The sequence below is a fragment of the Triticum aestivum genome, chromosome 2B (assembly GCF_018294505.1).
Source record: "Triticum aestivum cultivar Chinese Spring chromosome 2B, IWGSC CS RefSeq v2.1, whole genome shotgun sequence".
NCBI lineage: Eukaryota > Viridiplantae > Streptophyta > Magnoliopsida > Poales > Poaceae > Triticum > Triticum aestivum.
In genome coordinates this window covers 655,220,964-655,243,502 of record NC_057798.1, presented here as the reverse complement: position 1 = coordinate 655,243,502, position 22,539 = coordinate 655,220,964, and the positions used below count along the sequence as shown (strand labels likewise).

General features: G+C 50.2%; 1 protein-coding gene and 1 long non-coding RNA gene across 2 annotated transcripts; one reads left to right on the top strand and one right to left on the bottom strand.

Annotated features, from left to right (window-relative positions):
- Positions 1–985: 985 nt before the first annotated feature.
- On the top strand, positions 986–3,285 carry LOC123041918 (uncharacterized). Its single transcript, XR_006418665.1, has 3 exons — positions 986–1,438; positions 1,510–1,635; positions 1,804–3,285. It is a non-coding gene; the product is annotated as an uncharacterized lncRNA (long non-coding RNA).
- Positions 3,286–12,831: 9,546 nt separating this feature from the next.
- LOC123041917 (uncharacterized) lies at positions 12,832–13,656 on the bottom strand. The gene is made up of 2 exons (XM_044464471.1): positions 13,410–13,656; positions 12,832–13,309 (listed from the first exon to the last, which is right to left on the bottom strand). Exons 1-2 carry the CDS (start codon positions 13,436–13,438, stop codon positions 12,973–12,975), a joined length of 366 nt encoding a protein of 121 aa, XP_044320406.1. The 5' UTR covers positions 13,439–13,656; the 3' UTR covers positions 12,832–12,972.
- Between the last annotated feature and the right edge of the window lie 8,883 nt (positions 13,657–22,539).

Sequence of the window (22,539 nt, the reverse complement as noted above, 5' to 3'; positions counted from 1 at the left end):
CCCACCATATACGAGCCCTGTGATTATTTTTGTTCCATTTAATATAGATAGGTAATGGTCGGGCGAAACTTATTTTATATATTCCATCTAATATAAATAGATAGTGCACGGGCAAAAAAAAACTTGAACCCATACATGAGGTGATGTGATTTCGCTCTATCACAAAAATAAAAATGGAAATAGAAGTTAACAGGAAAAAGTTTAGTACAGGGGAGTTTGAACCCAGGACCATTATGGTCTCAACTAATGGCGTTCCTTTTATTTTATGAAAACTAACGGCGTTGCTAACAGGCTAGAGTTCAGATACAAATGTAATTTTTTTGCAAAAAAAAAGATAATAATGTAAATTGTGCTAAAAATATTATCATGGTCCTAGACTATATATGTAGGCACATATACTAGTAACACTCAGCAGGTTTAGTTATTTCTTCCCCGGGCGTGTGTGGCTCGATCTGCAGGTTAGTTTTTCTTGCAGGGGCCTATGTGATCGATCTGTTCGTCTGTCCCAGCCAGCGTTTTGGGTACCGAGGGAAATTTCGCGATCTCTCACGGTTACCGTGTTTACCGTCGCCCCTCGAGAAACACTCATACCGAGCAAAATATCTCGAATATTTTGAAATCTTTGAATTCAAACGCTCACTAACCAGTTAAATAGACCGCATCTCTTTTATTAGAACAGAACTGTTGGTGGCCTAGTGGGAAAGGCTTCCTTCCCTTAGCAGCTAGTCAGGGTTCGATTCTGGCCTGACGCAAATGACCAGGGGTCGACTAACCACTACGCCAGGGAATGGTTCGCAATACTTGTGAGTAAAACACTTACCTATATCGACGTCAAAAATATTTGAATTCAAAATTATTTTAAATTTCAACTGAGTGTTTTTTGGAATTTCGTGGTTACCGTGGTAACCGCAAATTCCGGTGACCCTCGAGAAAAAAGGTCCGCTTGGGATCCAAAACCTTGGTCAGGCAAGGCACGGGACGGCTTGGTTCCGGCTTTTTTATCTTTAGGCAAACGGCTTGGTTCTGGCTGTTCGTAACTTCGTATTTCACGGGGGCAGCACAGCCCATAGCCTGTCAAGCCCAGAAAAACGCCCTTTCTTTAAATTTTTCTATAAGCGGGCCCAAGCCAACTCAACCACGCAAATAAGCAGCGATTTTCCCTTCGTTCCAGGTTCCACCTTCTCCTCCCGGAGGGAAACCCTGTCTATCCGATCTAGTTTTCTTTCGCCCGTGTGGCGGCGGCGGTAGATCGGAGGCAACGAAGCGCGACGACGGCTACAGGAGCAGCTGCTCTCTCCTCCAACTCCTGTAGGGTTTCTTGAGGGCGCCCCGCTGTGGAAGCTGCCTGTGGCGTCGGGGCCCTCCATGGCGCGCAGCGGCGGACCCAGCCTGCGCCGCGGCCGGACCAGCCTGGTCGCGCAGTGGTGGCACAGCTTGTGTGCGTGACGTGCGTTCTTTGTGTGAGTGACTGCGTGCGTGCATCCTCTGATCCCTCTCGTGTGATTGCAGGGACTGAAATCTCACTTTGTGGTGCCACTCGTCCATACACTTGTCAATTCCATCGGAGAAAATGATGGTGAGGATGAGTCTTGGTGATGTGGGTACTGGCTATGGCTTCCTTTTGCGGAACCTCAGGTTAGGCTACTAGACCAGGCTCATCGCTTTCGTCAGGGACTACCCCCACAGAGTATGATTGATTTTTTTATTAACTAATGAGTCGGGCTGTAGTCGTCCGACCTTCCGACACTTATAGTACATCTCGTTGACCCTCTGTTTTTCTTCTTCTTGGGTTTTTTCCGTTAGATTGACATGGAGCACAGACCATAGAAGCAGGCCGGAGTTCTGCTGGAGGACCGTCAAGCTCGACCAGCAACCTGGGTTAACATGTGTACGACGCTGAACTCTCTCCTCTTCAGATATTAGTTTCGTTCTGTTCCTCCCTCTTACCAAGTTCTTGTTGCTCGATTGTGAGATGCTTGTATAGTACTCCCCTAGTATTTGCTAGGTCAGATTGTATGGAAGTTAGTTGATATGTGTCACTTAAGTTGGAATTTGTAAACTGAATTGTACCCGTTCTGATTTAAGAGAAATTATTTTGAGAACCAAGATAGTACTCCCCCATTGTGAAATGGGTTAGTAATTAAATAGTAGTTGCAGTAAAATATTTTCATTGTGCTGATGCTCCCCCATTTTTGTTATGTTATTTTGTAGTTTTGAACTCCTTTTGAGGGACTGTGAATAGATTTGCAAGTGAATTGCTGTTGTAGAACTGCAGTGAGAGTTGTATGAGAGATTCGGCATGATTTTGGAAAATTACTAATGGAGAACTGATTCACTGAACTTGTTTGTAGCAATCAGAAGTCAATACTGGCTAATGAACATTACTGTCCAAGCAAGCAGATACTACAAGTTAAGATCAAATCCTAAACACGCTTTTTATTCGGCCTATGACCATAGTGTAATTGTAAGTAATTTATTCCTAGATGGACGTGTCTTATTGATCACACTTCCAATCAAATGTGTGCCAATGACAACAACTAAGCTATGCAGAAGTTGTTCATGCTTTCTTTACTATTCTAGGTCGCTTGAATGTTTCTTCCTTCGAGGCTTTGTTAAATATTCTGTTTTTGGCACCATTTTAATTTGTGAAGGAGTACCTACTACAATGCTAATTTTTTCCTATCCAGATTTGAAACTTTGAGTTCAGATCTAATTTACGTGTGTCCTCTTAATACTAATAGTTTTCTTACCTTTTGATGTATTAATAGGTGTTTATTCTAATATAATATTTCGGATGTCCTTTTATGCTCACACATACAACATGTTTTTCTTAATATCACTTACTAGACAAGTACTAGTAAGTCTTTTTTTGTTAAGATTCCATAGTGCTTCGAGTAATAAATTTGTTTGTTCTTTGTTGAAATCGTAGATTTTTTTTCTGTAACACATTCATAATGCTATATTTATGCCTTTGTTTCCAATAGGTTGATTTGTAAGTCATCTTTCAAGAAGTTGATATGGACAAAGGAGGATTATACCAACTCTAGTTGCCTTCAAGAAGTCACGAGAAGAGGCATCCAACAAAGGTTTCGAGTTTTGAGGAAGGCGGTAGCTAAGAGTCACACCCACACAGTCTCTATTGACGACCTCTAAAAAAATTGTTTTATTGGATGACAATGTAGCTTCGGTTATTTTGGATGGAGCATGTAAGTGTAATGTGTAATATGCACGCTGTATAGAGACTAGTTGGCTTGTAATATGATGTGAAAATTGGTTAATGGACAGATGGTCTTAAAAATATGACACCCTCACGATGCGTTTCCGGACCATGTCAAACTAAACTTAGAGGAGAAACTACAAAGAAAATAATACTTGAAAAGGCTAGCAAGAAATGGCAACTGCTCCATCAACCACTATTGTGATGCAAATTGGCTATGGCCCACCAAAAAATTAGATCCAAAAATAAAAAAATGAGCTGAATTATTGGGTTTGGCCCATTTGGAAATCCAGTAGGCATTAGCCCAGCAAAACTCTAGTGACGACAACTTCGTCATTGAAGGTCCCATATCTGGTGACGTTTTTTACGCGCTGCGTCACTAGTAATAATCTGTAACGGGGATTCCGTGACGATGCTGGTGACACTCGAAAAATGTCACATGAGTATTTTGTGACATTTTTAGCTATTAAGTGACATTTTTTAGCTCGTCACGGTAGGTCCAATCTCTTGTAGTGCAGAGGGACATCCGGGAGCAACATTCGGGCCAAACCCACAGCTACATCAACTCCGTGTAGACCCGACGCGTCCGTTTCTCCCCTCCAGGTGTCGGCGGCGGCGGCGGCCATGACGGGGGCCACACCCCGGAGACGTGTGTCGCCTCTTCGGACATGCCACAACACCACCCCGCATGTATGAGGGCCCGGTACGATGCTCCGGTGGCATTGCTACCCTCTAGGGCCCCCGTCCCCCTAACCCTGGAGCGGTTAACCACAAGATCTAGCCCTTTGACTTCCCACGGACGGGCTTTGACCAGTGGACCTCTCCACCCGGTTGTGTCATGTCAGCCCAGAGGGACACCTGGGAGCAACATCCGGGCCAAACCCATAGCTACATCCACTCCGTGTAGACCCGACGCGTCTGTTTCCCCCCTCCCGGTGCCGGCTGCGGCGCCGTCCGTGAGGGGGGCCACGCACCGGAGACGCGTGCCGCCTCTTCGGACATGCCACAACACCATCCCGCATGTATGAGGGCCCGGTATGATGCTCCGATGGCATTGCTACTCCCGAGGGCCCCCGTCCCGCCTAACCCTGGAGCGGTTGACCACGAGATCTAGCCCTTTGACTTCCCACGGACGGGCTTTGACCATTGGACCTATCCACCCGGTTGTGTCAGTTAGGCCCATAGAGACACCCGGGAGCAACATCCGGGCCGAACCCGCAGCTACATCTACTCCGTGTAGACCCGACGCGTCCGTTTCCCCCCCTCCAGGTGTCGGCGGCGGCGCCGTCCGTGACGGGGGGCCACACCCCAGAGACGCGTGCCGCCTCTTCGGACATGCCACAACACCACCCCGCATGTATGAGGGCCCGGTACGACGCTCCGGTGGCATTGCTACCCCAGGGCCCCCGTCCCGCCTAACCCTGGAACGATTGACCACGAGATCTAGCCCTTTGACTTCCCACGGACGAGCTTTGACCAGTGGACCTCTTCACCCGGTCGTGTCAGGTCAGCCCAGAGGGACACCTGGGAGCAACATCCGGGCCAAACCCACAGCTACATCCACTCTGTGTAGACCCGACGCGTCTGTTTCCCCCCTCCAGGTGCCGGCGGCGGCGCAGTCCGTGACGGGGGTCACACCCCGGAGACGTGCGCGCGCCTCTTCGGACATGCCACAACACCACCCCGCATGTATGAGGGCCCGGTACGACACTCCGGTGGCATTGCTACACCCAGGGCCCCCGTCCCGACTAACCCAGGAGCGGTTGACCACGAGATCTAGCCCTTTGAATTTCCATGGTGGGGCTTTGACCAGTGGATCTCTCCACCCGGTTGTGTCAGTTCGGCCCATAGGGACACCCAGGAGCAAAATCCGGGCCAAACCCACAGCTAAATCCATTTCGTGTAGACCCGACGCGTCCGTTTCCCCCCTCCAGATGTCGCGGCGGCGCCGTCCGTGACGGGGGCCACACCCCAGAGACGTGTGTCGCCTCTTCGGACATGCCACAACCCCACCCCGCATGTATGAGGGCCCGGTACGACGCTCCGATGGCATTGCTACCCCCAGGGCCCCCGTCCCGACTAACCCAGGAGCGGTTGACCACGAGATCTAGCCCTTTGACTTTCCACGAACGGGCTTTGACCAATGGATCTCTCCACTCGGTTGTGTCAGTTCGGCTCATAGGGACACCCGGGAGCAACATCCGGGCCAAACCCACAGCTAAGTCCACTCCGTGTAGACCCGTCGTGTCCGTTTCCCCCCTCTAGGTGCCGGCGGCGACGTCGTCCATGACGGGGGCCACACCCCGGAGACGTGTGTCGCCTCTTCGGACATGCCACAACACCACCCCGCATGTATGAGGGCCCGGTACGATGCTCCGGTGGCATTGCTACACCCAGGGCCCCCGTCCCCTTAACCCTGGAGCGGTTGACCACGAGATCTAGCCCTTTGACTTCCCACGGACGGGCTTTGACCAGTGGACATCTCCACCCGGTTGTGTCAGGTCAACCCAGAGGGACACCCGGGAGCAACATTCGGGCCAAAACCACAGCTACATCAACTCCGTGTAGACCCGACGCGTCCATTTCCCCCCTTCCGGTGCCGGCGACGGTGCCGTCCGTGACGGGGGCCACACCACGGAGACACGTGTCGCCTCTTCGGACATGCCACAACACCACCCCGCATGTATGAGGGCCCGGTACGATGCTCCGGTGGCATTGCTACTCCCAGGGCCCCCGTTCCCCCTAACCCTGGAGCGGTTGACTACGAGATCTAGCCCTTTAACTTCCCATGGACAGGCTTTGACCAGTGGACTTCTCCACCCGCTTTTGTCAGGTCATCCCAGAGGGACACCCGGGAGCAACATCCGGGCCAAACCCACAGCTACATCAATTCCATGTAGATCCGACGTGTCCGTTTCCCCCCTCCAGGTGCCGGCAGCGGCGTCGTCCGTGAGGGGGGGGGGGTAACGCACCGGAGACGCGTGCCACCTCTTCGGACATGCCACAACACCACCCCGCATGTATGAGGGCCCGGTACAACGCTCCGGTGGCATTGCTACCCCCAGGGCCCCCGTCCCACCTAACCCTAGAGCGGTTGACCACGAGATCTAGCCCATGAACTTCCCACGGACGGGCTTTGACCATTGGACCTCTCCACCCGGTTGTGTTAGTTCGGCCCATAGGGACACCCGGGAGCAACATCCGGGCCAAACCCACAGCTACATCCACTCCGTGTAGACCCGACGCGGCCGTTTCCCGCCTCCAGGTGCCGGCGGCGGCGCCGTCCGTGACCGGGGCCACACCCCGGAGACGCGTGCCGCCTCTTCGGACATGCCACAACACCACCCCGCATGTATGAGGGCCCGGTACGACGCTCCGATGGCATTGCTACCCCCAGGGCCCCGGTCCCGCCTAACCCTGGAGCGGTTAACCACAAGATCTAGCCCTTTGACTTCTCACGGACGGGCTTTGACCAGTGGACCTCTCCACCCGGTTGTGTCAGGTCAGCCCAGAGGGACACGTGGGAGCAACATCCGGGCCAAAACCACAGCTACATCCACTCCGTGTAGACCCGACGCGTCTGTTTCCCCCCTCCCGGTGCCGGCGGCGGCGCCGTCCGTGAGGGGGGCCACGCACCAGAGACGCGTGCCGCCTCTTCGGACATGCCACAACACCACCCCGCATGTATGAGGGCCCGGTACGATGCTCCGGTGGCATTGCTACCCCCCAGGGCCCCCGTCCCGCCTAACCCTATAGTGTTTGACCACGGGATCTAGCCCTTTGACTTTGCACGGACGGGGTTTGACCAGTGGACCTCCCCACCCGGTTGTGTTAGGTCAGCCCATAGGGACACTTTGGAGAAACATCCGGGCCAGACCCACAGCAAGATCCCTTCTGTGTAGACCCGACGCGTTCGTTTCCCCCCTCCAGGTGCCGGCGGCGGCGCCGTCCGTGAGGGGGGCACACCCCGGAGACACATGTCGAGCGTTTGCAACCGCCACAACACTTCCAGACTTGTGAGAGGCCGCCTACGCAAGATTTGGCGGCATGCTAGCCCCCGGAGGCCGCCGGCCACAGTCATAGACGCGCGAAGAGCAATCCGCGTAGAGGGAATTTTTTGGATACTTCTCCATCACCAATAATTATGAAAAATTGCCATCGTTCCTATAGCACATGTGCCCACATCATGCAAAAAAACTAATGATTTTATCGCGCTCTGAGTATTTAATAATATTCACGCCGCATCGCTACCACAAAATGTCTACTACCGTGTCATCATCGTCCGTGAGAGGGGCCACGCCCCGGAGATGCGTGTCGCCTCTTCTAACATGCCACCACACCACCCCGCATGTCTGAGGGCCCTGTGCGACGCTCCGGTGGCATTGCTACCCCCCAAGACCCCCGTCCCGCCTAACCCAGGAGCGGTTGACCACGAGATCTAGCCCTTTGACTTACCACGGACGGGCTTTGACGAGTGGACCTCTCCACCCGGTTGTGTCAGATCTGCCCATAGGGACACCCGGGAGCAACATCCAGGCCAAACCCATAGCTACATCCACTCCGTGTAGACCCGACGCGTTTGTTTCCCCCCTCCAGGTGCCGGCGGCGGCGCCGTCCTTGACGGGGGCCACACCCCGGTGATGCGTGTCGCCTCTCCGGACATGCCACAACACCACCTCGCATGTATGAGGGTCCGGTACGATGCTCCGGTGGCATTGCTACCCCCCAGGGCCCCCGTCCCGCCTAACCCTGGAGCGGTTGACCACGAGATCTAGCCTTTTGACTTCCCACGGACGGGCTTTGACCAGTGGACCTCTCCACCCAGTTGTGTCAGGTCGGCCCGTAGGGACACCCGGGAGCAACATCCGAGTCAAATCCACAGCTACATCCACTCCGTGTAGACCCGACGCGTCCGTTTCCCCCCTCCAGGTGCCGGCGGCGGCGCCGTCCATGAGGGGGGCACACCGCGGACGTGAGGGGGGTCACACTCTGGAGACGGGTGTCGGGCGTTTGCAATCGCCACAAAACTTCTGTCAGCATAGTTGTTTTTGATTTTATTAAAATATAAGGATCTATATTTAAAAGAACATGACCTCACATTCTTAACGTGCTCGAAAAAATACAAACTATATATATATATATATATATTCATAATATATGAAAAAAATACAAACTACATATATATTCATATGTATGTTTATATTTAACATGCTACATGTTAGTTGATATAATAATACATAAAAAAGCATGAAAAAAATATATGAAAAAAAATCTAACTATGCCGACGACATAGCCGTCGTCATAGAGACGGCCAGGGTTTAGGCGGCGGGCGGCGTGCCACGGATCGCTGACGTGGCAGATATGCCGATGGCAGCCGTCGGCATATGTTCTGGACGGTGCGGCCCGGATCGGTGACGTGGCATGCGGACCTATGCTGACGGCCCCCCGACTCGGCCGTCGGCATAGCTCTGACGGCGTTAGCCGCCCGTCACCAGCGGGGTCGCCGGGCCCATGAGTATGCCGACGGCCGTTGTAAGCCGACGGCAGTTGTCGGCGTACTTGCAGCTAGGCCGACGGCCATTCTATGTCGACGGGTGCCGTCGGCTTAGCTCTGTGTAACCCGACGGCTAGGGTACGCCGACGGCCAGGACCAGGCTGTCGGCATAGCTCCAAAGAAGCCGACGGGGGTCGTCGGCATTGTTTTGGCCGTCGGGGTAGCACCCTGTTCCGGTAGTGAGGCCCATCTCGGAGATGTGCGCCGTGGAGGAGAAGTCGTTGAGGTACTGGATGGTGATGTTGGCTTGGGCGACGTTGGCGGCGGCCGTGCAACGCTTGGCCTTGTCATGGCCCTTATATTACCCAACGCCACCCCGGCCTCGACGGGACAAGGGCGGGCCACGCAGTCGGCGAGGTCCATGCACTGGTCGTTGCGACCGTCGTCCTCCTCCTCGGGGATGCGAAGGTAGTCGCGCTCGATGCTGCTCACCTACTCGCTGACGCGGTCACTCATCCAGCTCCTTGTGCGTGTCGAACGTGTACCCTTCGCCGGGGTGCCTTCATCGCTCAGGCTCGGCGACAAGGGCTGGTGTAGGTTGTGGTGGCTCTAGAGGAAGAGCCGCAACCACAACTTCCGGTTCCGCGACGGCAGCACCCCGCTGGACGACCACCGAGGCACCGACCGATCCGTTCCCCTCCCTTTTGTCGAGCACAAGGGTCCACTCGATCCGTTCCTCTCCCCTCTTGCGAGGCGCGCGATGCGATCGATCCCCTTGAGCGCCGCTTCGATCCCTCGATACAGACCACCTGCTCCTCTGTATCGAGCGCCGCTTCGATCCCGTCCAGAATTTTTTTTACGAGCACGAGCGACCCTCGGTATAATGGGCTCGCCAACGGCCCAGTTCACCAGAGCGCTTCCTTTCGGCCTCTGGAGCAGCAGCCCACAGGACAGTTGGGCTAGTGCGGGAGAGATGGGCATACACACGCATCCGAGGGACATAAACGGCCAGATCAATAAAACGGACGACCAAAAATCTAAATCGTTGTGAGGGCTCACTTTAGATGCGGTTATACTATCCTTAATTAGAGGGGAGGGTGCGAGTGACTGTACGTTCCAGCTTCTGTGTGCGTGTACGTGTATGTGCGAGTTGAGGAAGGAGAAACGATCGGGCTAGCAGTGGGAGAAGAACCAAGTCAACGTAATTTCATATTTGGAAGACCACTAGTACGCGCCGGTGCGCCGGCCCAAATTTGGGCCGGTCGCACCCAAACCGTACGATCGAAACATCTAGAGCCACATGATTTTCTGCCCTCTCGTGATGCTTTCTTGTTTTATTGCCTGCGCTCGCAGAAAAAGCTCATCCACAGTGCCATGGACGAAAAGAGATGGTTGGCCTCGAAGCATCGCCGGGTCATCCACCGGCCGGTCGCCGCCCTCGCTGCCGGACGCTGGCCACCAGCCGGTCACCTTCCTCGCCGTCGGACGCCGGCCACCGGCCGATCGCCGCCCTCGCCGCCGGATGCCGGCCATCGTCCGGCCCTCGCTGCCAGACGCCGGACGCCGGTTCCGCACATGCATAAGCGTTTGCTCGCGGTTGCAACCCCGGTGGCAACGCTCCCAGTTTTCGGTGCTCGGCGGTCGCCGGTTCCAGCACACGCCGACGAGCTTGTAGTGTACCTCGTCCCCGGTTGCTGGCTGTAGCAAAAATGCTCGCCGGTTGTAGCAAACAGGTGTGCCGGTTCCAGCAAAAAAATGGCTCGCTGGTGCCGCCCACCTGGTTTGTAGCGTTGATGTGCTGATTTCTACGCTTCCAGCAAAAATCGATGCCGGATGTAGCAATTTGTGTCACTGGATGCAGCTCCGGCGGCCGGTTCCCAGCACACAGTCTCATCGATTGTATCATGTTTTGTCGCCGGTTCCAGCACACCCGATAGCCGGTTCCAGCACACCACATGGCCGGTCACAGCATCGCCATGTCCTTTCTAGTGCGGGCGCACGCCGGGGCTGCAACATTTCCCCGCGCCGGTTCCAGCACGGGAGCATGTCGGTTGTAGCACCGCGATGTCGTAGTCATAGCAGTGCGCGACGCCGGCCGCATCACCGCCTCGCCATGGTTGTAGCACATCTCACGTCAGCGACGAGGCCGTGGTTGTAGCAACACCGACGGCTCGCAGCGAAGACGGAGAGGAGATTGGCGGCTACCATCAATGAAATCGAGGACCAGCGACGCATCCTTATAGCAGCCTCATGGTGGTTTGTTGCCAGGGGAGAATCGGGTGGAAGCAAAAGCTTGCAGGATGGAGCCTAGAGTGGTTGGGGACGCGAAAGGTAGAAGGAGTACACAACGATGTTCTAGAGATGAGATTTGTGCGGTCCAAAACGGTTGGTGCAAAAGAGATAAGGGAAAGGCAGAGGCAGCGTGTGGGCCAGGGCACGTGGCTGCCTGGCATAGGCGCGCGAGGGAGCAAGCCGGGGAGACCGGCCGAAGCTTCGGCTGGCGCCCCGGCGTGAAACGATTTCCTATTTGGAAACGGTAGAAATTAAAGGGAATTAAGAGAAGGAGTCTCCATATGGCTGAACGCTTCCTCTCTTATGTGTAGGTGTAGGTGGTCATTTCTATTATGTAGATTGAAAACCTACAGAACGAGAGGAGGCTCTGGCTCGGGTGAGAGAGATGGCCCAGGTCGGCAAGGCCCATGAGGAAGGAGGGGAGGAGGAAATTAAGAGTGGAAACAAATAGATGGGCTAGGCCCATGTGACTTGAGAAAGAAAACAAAAACAATGGGATGAATCCACGCAAGAGAAGAGAGATGTACAGATGCATGTACTGGTAGAGTTGTCTCAGAAACATTGTACGCGTGGATGGAAGTATGAGTAAGATATGTGAACAATTCAAACAGTAGAACGTATCTAATGGTCCGATGGAATTTGGCCGAGAAAAGGAAAAGAAATTGATTTCCATTTTAGAAAATCTAGAGAAGGAAAAGAAGCTCGAGCAATCAAACGAATTTCAGGAACCCAAAGAAAATTCAAGTCGCATATTAAAATACGCTTAAGATGAGAAAATAAAGTCCAGCTAAAAGAAAAGAACAAAGCTCAAATTTAATTTAGGATGGCGTTAATTCAAATTATAACTTTGAAATTTTAAAAACTCAATTTAAGCCTTTGTTAACCAAAAAAATCAAACGAAATTTTCTAGCCCTACTTTTTGGAAAAATTTAAACACTCCAAACATCAGGATGTTACAACATGCCTACATTACATTGATAAATTGGGAAAATGCTAATGTGATCGCGAGCTGCAGTGGTCTCGTTATCTCGACCACATGCAACTCTCGCGATGGGCGGGGTGGTTGGCTATTTCCAGCTGGACTTTCCACCGCAGAATTGTTATAATGGTCCATGGCCCAGCAGTCAGATGCAATAATGCAAACGCCGTTACTGGGGCCCGGTGTGGCACAGAAACTCACCGCCGCGGATCAGAATTTCTGCCACGGTCCGAGCCGTCTCGAAGGCGATTCTGCGCCAACGGCGGCACCTACTTTATTTAATGCGTCTTCCCGTTGGACCGATAATGCGGCATGGTTCTCATCGACTTAATCAGCTCCGCCCACTGGTAGACTCCCCCCCCCCCCGCCAGCAGCATCTCCTGCCTTCATATCACGGGAGGTACTACTACTATTCAGTATGCACTGATGCGTGCATGATGCAATGAATCAAGATTCAGGTGCTTACATTCTCTGAAAGCGATGAAACGACCGAAGTTTCAGGTTCGCTGAGCTGGGATTCCGCTCCTTCATTCACCGAAGGCTCTGAAACTGCTTCTGACTGAAATGCACAAGTGGTGTGTCTGTGAGGTTAAGAGGTGTTTCTACAAGCTTTCAGCAAGAAAATTCAGATTTACCTGTATGGAAACCACCCCGCCAAGAGAGCATTCTGCAGAGCTGGTCAATGCAGAGATGAAGAATCCATTCTGATCCAATCCTAACCCTAAATTTCCAACGACAGAAATGTGCATTGCAATTAGATTCATCATACTGTAGCTAAAACAAGAGCAATTTACCCTAACAGAATCCATGCTATTATTTCCATACAGCTTACAAACATATTTTCCCAGATCTTATATTACGCTAACTTTCAATGATTCCATGGGCTCGCTTCATCACATAACCATATAATACAGCTCCCTCGCCATGCTGCCTACTCTGTTTTTACCTTCTCTGGACTACTGTCCCCAAGGTGTTCACTGATGGCAACCATTACAACTTATTCAGTCCATACAAGAACAACCAGCACCCGCCTGCTGAATCCAGTATCAAAATTTTAACTAAACCACGGATTTCTACATATGGCGTGGCAGGCAACCATACCTTCGTGTCCATCCCAGCCTGCGGATCAACTTGCTCTATGGAGTGCTCATATGCTTGTGCACGGTCTGCAACCTCCCGTATTGCTACAGCCGTCGCCGAGCAGATCAGCGCATCTGCACTCGATGCACTCGCCGTCAGCAACTCCGCGGCCGGCATCGACACAACAGGATAACGAAGAGGCTCCATCGGTATGTCGCTGTCATTCACTTCCTCTATCAGAGTTCTACTGCCCGACCATGGAGTGGAAAAAGTTAAGATCTTGGACGAACTAGACACCCAAATCAAAATAGGGCCGACCAAGCAAGCACAAGGGGCAAGATTAGCACCTGTTGACGGGCTGCATCAAGAACTCCATGCCCCCCGAGCCGGGACACCGGAACCCTAAGGGATGGAGTTGCCGCCGCGGAGCCACTGTCGATACTACCAGACTAGACCAGCAACCAATGGAGGTACGAGATAATTAGACCCAGCTACCCCATTTTTGCATTTACTGCACCACCATGGCGTCCTTACCGGGAGTCATCCACGGATCAGAAATTCGCTGACGACTCGAGCGACGGCTCTGAAGTTCATTCGCGACGGCCTCGAAAAGCCACGCAGTTCAGGTCCAGCGTCCAGCGGAATTTATCCTTTTCCTTCTCTACTCCACGTTTTCTGCGGGGCCCATAACGGGTCACGTCTGTCTGCTAAAAACGAATCACGGCGACACATTCAGCGGGACAGATTACAAGAGCCTGTGTGCTCGGGATCAATCCCTCCGCGTCTGATAAATTGAAGCTATTGTGTATGCCTCTAGGTTGTGATTGCTACATGATAAATATTATCCAACACAAATATCCATCTTGATCCAATGCCTAGGCTTTTCTCATAATTGTCTTTGCTAAGGTATCATTGTTGTTGCTGTTACAATCGCTACAAATTGCTTTTGTTACCGTTCCTATTACTATCGCTATTGTGCTACTAAACACTTTGCTGTAGAAATATAATTTCCTGGGCACGGTTGAATTAAAAACTCAACTGCTAAGACTCATAAACATTCTTTGGCTTCTCTTGTGCTGAATCAATAATTTTGGGTGAAATACTACCCTCGAAGACTGTCATGATCCCCTATACTTTTGGTTATCAGTAGTAGACTAGTCAAGGGTGTCCATGTCGTCGGAATGGAGATCCGCCGGCGACGGTCGTAGACTTGTTTTATCTTAGGCCGGTATTGTATTTAGTTAAAAATATGTCCAAAATATAAATGTTTTCATCCAGCTTTTATGAAATACGTCATGTTTAGATGAAATCTGGCATGTTTATATGAAATCTAGCCGTGTTTGCATGAATTTCATGTGGTTTGTTGAAAAAGAGTTTGAAATGTATGCGAGCAGTGTTGGATGGCGGCTTCCTGCATTCGCATCTGTGGACTGGTCCCCTTGTCCGCGGACGAATGCAGACGGAAATTTGCAGGTCACCGTTGGAGATGCCCTTAGGAGCATTCATTTTTATGGGCCTACAAACCTCAAGTTCTTAGACCCCTATGAAATCAATGGGATACTTGGTCCTACCAGAAAGAATTTCAAGATGTTAAACAATGCCTATAGGTCCGCCCGTTAGCGTTGAATCTCATCGCTTTCGGGTCGTCCGACCCTTCAAACGGTCACCAAGTCATCACTGATGAAAACCTTATTATGGGCCAGCTCTCATGACCAGTAAGCCATTTTGACCCCGCGCTACAACATTCGGTAGTGGTATTTTAGAGCCGAGATGTTTATCCAGAATGAGGTCCTTGCCATATGGCTTTCTCATTGAGAAGCTTCAAAGATCCACTTACATAGTAGGCTCCTGTCATTTAACATTCATTCTCGGATTCCTGTACCATTTAGCACTCTTATCCCACAGAGTTCTTCTGACATCGGACGTATCATGGAGGTTGATCTCCAAAAATTTCCAACGCATCCCATTTCTAAAAGTTGTCCCCATTCAACTACTAGTGTCGGGCACATCGTGATGGCCACTTTTGCTCTCCTCTTAGACTTCCATACTGTATGTGATTGCCTCACACTACCACACATCTCTATTGTAGTTCAAGCATTGGTTCTTCTACATGTGAATCTAGTTATTTATAAACCATGTGTAACTGCAGACTTTCACTACTAGAAAAAGGGCTATAGATGAGATTGACACTAATGGCGCACCAGATAAGGGGTGCGCCATTAGTATATACTAATGGCGCACCACCTTCTGATACGCCATTAGAGTTGAAACTACTAATGGCGCACCTGGCCCAAGGTGCGCCATTAGTATCAAAAAAAAATTGAACTAGTGCGCCTGTCCAAACATACTAATGGCGCATCCAGACTCAGTGCGCCATTACTAGTTGTAACTAGTAATGGCGCACCCGTCGGAAAGTGCGCCACTAATGTTGTTTTTTTTATTATATTTTTTATTCCCTTTTTTGCAATATTACTAATGGCGCACTGTTCAACCGTGCGCCATTACTAGTTTAAACTAGTAATGGCGCACTGTGGAACAGTGCGTCATTAGTATGTTTTTTTTTTTACAAAACTACTAATGGCGCACCGCCAGAAGGTGTGCCATTAGTAACCTGGATTACTAATGGCACATTTAGTGTTGGTGCGCCATTAGTAAGTGGGCAGCAACAAGATATTTTGGACAGCCTCTCCTACCCACACTCACTTTCTCCCCACTTCATTCTTTCCACCTCCTCCTTGTCTCGGGTGCCTCCTCTTTTTCACCTCATTTTCACCATAGATTCATTCAAATTAAGTGGTTAAATTACCTTGTTTTGATAGGTAAGTAAGGGGAGAAGCTATATTTATGCTGTTCTCCCTACAACAATGTGCACATGCACTTTTTATGGCATAGCTAGATCTATGTATGTTCGTGGTGTTGCATATGTTTGTGGTGTTGCATATGTGTTTGTGTTTGGAGGTGTACCGGTATTTGAAATGCGATAGTTGCCAATACTTTCCCGGAATGTTGATTCATTTCCGTTTCGGCGAGAATTTTGGCATTAAGCATTCTTTTTGGTCCTATTTTTAGGGAAAGTCATGCCAAATTTTTTCTTGGTTCTAAAATATCGTTTTGCTCTACCCCGCAGGCGGCCATGGTCCGCACGATGACCAAAGGCATCGTGAATAGGTTTTTGAGATCCGCGAAGGTCGAGATGCTTCAAAAGAACGAGATGGAGATAAGATGTCCGTGTCGAAGATGCAAGCTAAAGAGCCTTATTGCGGACCCGGATTCCGGGCAGGTGCGGGACCACCTGCTCTTGCGTGGTTTCATGGATGGCTATCGGTGGCAAGGTGATGAAGATGACTACGAAGTCGTCCATGGGGGCCGGCAAGAAATGAGGAAGGGCAGCAAGACAACCACCGCGGCTCGGGCGGGCGAGAAGACGTAGAATCCCCAGGAGATGATCACGACGGTGATGTTGTACACAGTCATCATGTAGAAGATGCAGGACATGATGATGAGGAAGATGCCAGAGCAGACGACGGGCATGATCATGAAGATGATGATGCCGGCAGAGCAGACGATGCTGGACCATCGATGGGCTGGGTGCAGGACCCTCATATTCAAGAGCTGCTTCTCAAGCAGACGGATAACGCAAGAGCTGCCGTCCGAGAGAAAGCCAAGATGGATCAACTTGAGTTAGACGCGGTTACTCCATTGTATGAAGGATGCAGGCCCGAGGATACCCGCCTGAAAGTAACGCTCATGGCTCTGGAGATGAAGGTAAAACACAAAATGATCGACGCATGCTTCGACGAGAACATGTCATTCTGGCAAGAACGTCTTCCCAAGGGAACAAGTGCCCGACCAGTTTGGAGGAGGCGAAGAAAATCGTGTGTCCTCTGGATTTACCGCACGTGAAATACCATGTGTGCATGAACAATTGCATCATTTATCGGGACGAGCACGCGGAGTCTACCATATGTCCGGTGTGCGGCATCACTCGATACAAGAAGAGGAAGAAAGCTCCTCGAAAAGTGGTGTGGTACTTTCCGATCACTCCTCGTCTGCAGCGGTATTTCGCGGATCCTAAGGTAGCAAAGCTCCTGCGTTGGCACGCGGATAGGGAGGAGAAGAAGCGAGAAGATGACGCAAATGATCCGGAGATAGATAAAAAGACAAGATGCTGAGTCACCCTAAGGATGCGAGCCAGTGGCAAGCGTTGAACTTCGAAGACCCAGAATTTGGGAATGATCCAAGGAACATCATGCTGGGCGCGAGCACCGATGGAGTCAATCCGTTTGGCAGCCAGAGAAGCACACATAACATCTGGCCTGTGTTTGTGTGGATGTACAACCTTCCCCCCTGGTTGTGCATGAAGAGGAAGTACATTCACATGAGTATGCTAATTGAAGGGCCGAAACAACCAGGAAACGGCATCAATCTGTATCTGGGGCTGCTGAAAGAGGAGCTTGACACGCTGTGGAAAACGCCAGCCAATACATGGGACGCCATAGAGAAAGAATATTTCCCTATGAGAGCCGCACTGCTCACGACGGTGCACGACTATCTCGGTTACGGATATCTCGCGGGGCAGGTAGTCCACGGATTTTCTGGATGCGTAAGGTGCATGGATGACACAACGTATTGCCAGCTAGATAGAGATCCCGGGTCTTCGAAAACCGTGTTCATGGGACATCGAAGGTGGCTTCGCGACGATGACCCGTGGAGGAAACGCAAGGATCTGTTCGATGGTGAAACCGAACCCCGAAAACGCCCGTGTACGAGGAGCGGCGAGGAAATAGACAAGCTGTTGAAAAATTGGAAAGACTGCCCACTGCCGGGAAAGAAGCAAAAGGCGCCAGAGCCGGGAAAGAAGCGAAAGGCGCCAGAGCCGCTGCTGAAGGTATGGAAAACGAGGTCTGTTTTCTGGGACTTGCCGTACTGGAAGATCCACCGTGTGCCTCACAGCCTTGATGTCATGCATATCACGAAGAACGTGTGCGAGAGTCTGCTTGGTACCCTGCTCAACATGCCAGAGAGGACCAAAGATGGGCCGAAAGCAAGGGCAGACTTGAAATCAATGGGCATCAGGCAGGAGCTTCATGCTAATGATGATGATGATGATGATGATGATGATGATGATGATGATGATGAGGCGAAGCAGGACACAGTAAGTCGTCGCAAAGGCGAAAAGGCCAAGAAGACCGGAAATGACTACCCTCCCGCGTGCTTCACTCTAAGTTAGGAGGAGATCGAGCAGTTTTTCACCTGCCTCCTAGGAGTAAAACTTCCTTACGGTTACGCGGGAAAGATAAGCAGATACCTAGACCCAGTGAAGCAGAAGTTCAATGGGATGAAGTCTCACGACTGTCACGTGCTGATGACGCAGATACTTCCAGTTGCAATCCATGGGATCATGGACGCGCACGTCCGTGAAACGCTATTTGGCCTATGCAACTTTTTTGACGTCATCTCTCGGAAGTCGATTGGCGTGAGGCAACTCAGAAGGCTACAGGAAGAGATCGTGGTGATACTATGCGAGCTTGAGATGTACTTCCCGCCCGCATTCTTCGACGTTATGGTGCATCTGCTGGTCCATATAGTGGAGGATATCATCCAACTTGGGCCGACGTTCCTGCACAGCATGTGTTGGGTTTCGTAGTAATTTCAAAAAAATTCCTACGCACACACAGGATCATGTGATGCATAGCAACGAGGGGAGAGTGTTGTCTACGTACCCAACGCAGACCGACTGCGGAAGCGATGACATGACGTAGAGGAAGTAGTCGTACGTCTTCACGATCCAACCGATCAAGCACCGAAGCTACGGCACCTCCGAGTTCGAGCACACGTTCAGCTCGATGATGATCCCCGGACTCCGATCCAGCAAAGTGTCGGGGAAGAGTTTCGTCAGCACGACGGCGTGGTGACGATCTTGATGAACTACAGCAGCAGGGCTTCGCCTAAACTCCGCTACAGTATTATCGAGGAATATGGTGGCAGGGGGCACCGCACACGGCTAAGGAATAGATCACGTGGATCAACTTGTGTCAACTTGTGTGTTTAGAGGTGCCCCTGCCTCCGTATATAAAGGAGGAGAGGAGGGGAGGCTGGCCGGCCAAAGGGGGGAGGCGCAGGAGAGTCCTACTCCCTCTGGGAGTAGGATTCCCCCTCCAATCCTAGTCCAACTAGGATTCCTCGGAGGGGAAAAGAGGAGGAGGGGGCCGGCCACCTCTCCTAGTCCTAATAGGACTAGGGGAAAGGGGGGGGGGCGCAGCCCATCTAGGGCAGCCCCTTCTCTTTTCCACTAAGGCCCACTATGGCCCAAATAGCTCCCGGGGGGTTCCGGTAACCCTCCCGGTATTCCGGTAAAATCCCGATTTCACCCGAAACACTTTCGATATCCAAATATAGGCTTCCAATATATCAATCTTTATGTCTCGACCATTTCGAGACTCCTCGTCATGTCCGTGATCACATCCGGGACTCCGAACAACCTTCGGTACATCAAAATGTATAAACTCATAATTAACTGTCATCGTAACCTTAAGCGTGCGGACCCTATGGGTTCGAGAACAATGTAGACATGACCGAGACACGTCTCTGGTCAATAACCAATAGCGGGACCTGGATGCCCATATTGGCTCCTACATATTCTACGAAGATCTTTATCGGTCAGACCGCATAACAACATACGTTGTTCCCTTTGTCATCGGTATGTTACTTGCCCGAGATTCGATCGTCGGTATCCAATACCTAGTTCAATCTCGTTACCGGCAAGTCTCTTTACTCGTTCCGTAATACATCATCTCACAACTAACATATTAGTTGTAATGCTTGCAAGGCTTATGTGATGTGTATTACCGAGAGGGCCCAGAGATACCTCTCCGACAATCGGAGTGACAAATCCTAATCTCGAAATACGCCAACCCAACATCGACCATTGGAGACACCTGTAGTACTCCTTTATAATCACCCAGTTACGTTGTGACGTTTGGTAGTACCCAAAGTGTTCCTCCGGTAAACGGGAGTTGCATAATCTCATAGTCATAGGAACATGTATAAGTCATGAAGAAAGCAATAGCAACATACTAAACGATCGGGTGCTAAGCTAATGGAATGGGTCATGTCAATCAGATCATTCTGCTAATGATGTGACCTCGTTAATCAAATAACAACTCATTGTTCATGGTTAGGAAACATAACCATCTTTGATTAACGAGCTAGTCAAGTAGAGGCATACTAGTGACACTTTGTTTGTCTATGTATTCACACATGTATTATGTTTCCGGTAAATACAATTCTAGCATGAATAATAAACATTTATCATGATTATAAGGAAATAAATAATAACTTTATTATTGCCTCTAGGGCATATTTCCTTCAGTCTCCCACTTGCACTAGAGTCAATAATCTAGATTACACTGTAATGATTCTAACACCCATGGAGCCTTGGTGCTGATCATGTTTTGCTCGTGGAAGAGGCTTAGTCAATGGGTCTGCAACATTCAGATCCGTATGTATCTTGCAAATCTCTATGTCTCCCACCTGGACTAGATCCCGGATGGAGTTGAAGCGTCTCTTGATGTGTTTGGTCCTTTTGTGAAATCTGGATTCCTTTGCCAAGGCAATTGCACCAGTATTGTCACAAAAGATTTTCATTGGACCCGATGCACTAGGTATGACACCTAGATCGCTGAACTCCTTCATCCAGACTCCTTCATTTGCTGCTTCCGAAGCAGCTATGTATTCCGCTTCACATGTAGATCCCGCTACAACGCTTTGTTTAGAACTGCACCAACTGACAGCTCCACCGTTTAATGTAAACACGTATCCGGTTTGCGATTTAGAATCGTCCGGATCAGTGTCAAAGCTTGCATCAACGTAACCTTTTACGGTGAGCTCTTTGTCACCTCCATATACGAGAAACATATCCTTAGTCCTTTTCAGGTATTTCAGGATGTTCTTGACCGTTGTCCAGTGATCCACTCCTGGATTACTTTGGTACCTCCCTGCTAAACTTATAGCAAGGCACACATCAGGTCTGGTACACAGCATTGCATACATGATAGAGCCTATGGCTGATGCATAGGGAACATCTTTCATATTCTCTCTATCTTCTGCAGTGGTCGGGCATTGAGTCTTACTCAATTTCATACCTTGTAATACAGGCAAGAATCCTTTCTTTGCTTGATCTATTTTGAATATCTTCAAAATCTTGTCAAGGTATGTGCTTTGTGAAAGTCCAATTAAGCGTCTTGATCTATCTCTATAGATCTTAATGCCTAATATGTAAGCAGCTTCACCGAGGTCTTTCATTGAAAAACTTTTATTCAAGTATCCCTTTATGCTATCCAGAAATTCTATATCATTTCCAATCAGTAATATGTCATCCACATATAATATCAGAAATGCTACAGAGCTCCCACTCACTTTCTTGTAAATACAGGCTTCTCCGAAAGTCTGTATAAAACCAAATGCTTTGATCACACTATCAAAACGTTTATTCCAACTCCGAGAGGCTTGCACCAGTCCATAAATGGATCGCTGGAGCTTGCACACTTTGTTAGCTTCCTTTGGATCGACAAAACCTTCTGGGTGCATCATATACAACTCTTCTTCCAGAAATCCATTCAGGAATGCAGTTTTGACATCCATCTGCCAAATTTCATAATCATAAAATGCGGCAATTGCTAACATGATTCGGACAGACTTAAGCATTGCTACGGGTGAGAAGGTCTCATCGTAGTCAATCCCTTGAACTTGCCGAAAACCTTTTGCGACAAGTCGAGCTTTGTAGATAGTAACATTACCATCAGCGTCAGTCTTCTTCTTGAAGATCCATTTATTCTCAATTGCTTGCCGATCATTGGGCAAGTCAACCAAAGTCCACACTTTGTTCTCATACATGGATCCCATCTCAGATTTCATGGCTTCAAGCCACTTTGCGGAATCTGGGCTCACCATCGCTTCTTCATAGTTCGTAGGTTCATCATGATCTAGTAGCATGACCTCCAGAACAGGATTATCGTACCACTCTGGTGCGGATCTTACTCTGGTTGATCTACGAGGTTCAGTAGTATCTTGATCTGAAGTTTCATGATCATTATCATTGGTTTCCTCACTAACTGGTGTAGGTGTCACTGAAACAGTTTTCTGTGATGAACTACTTTCCAGTAAGGGAGCAGGTACAGTTACCTCGTCAAGTTCTACTTTCCTCCCACTCACTTCTTTCGAGAGAAAATCCTTCTCTAGAAATGATCCATTCTTAGCAACGAATGTCTTGCCTTCGGATCTGTGATAGAAGGTGTACCCAACAGTTTCCTTTGGGTATCCTATGAAGACACATTTCTCCGATTTGGGTTCGAGCTTATCAGGTTGAAGCTTTTTCACATAAGCATTGCAGCCCCAAACTTTAAGAAACGACAACTTTGGTTTCTTGCCAAACCACAGTTCATAAGGCGTCGTCTCAACGGATTTTGATGGTGCCCT

Excerpts from the sequence above, each read along its gene's own strand:
- LOC123041917 (XM_044464471.1), bottom strand. The coding sequence starts at position 13,438 with ATGGAGTTCTTGATGCAGCCCGTCAACAG. Across the intron at positions 13,310-13,409 it reads TTGATGCAGCCCGTCAACAG|TAGAACTCTGATAGAGGAAG; the intron begins GTGCTAATCTTG and ends ATGGTCGGGCAG.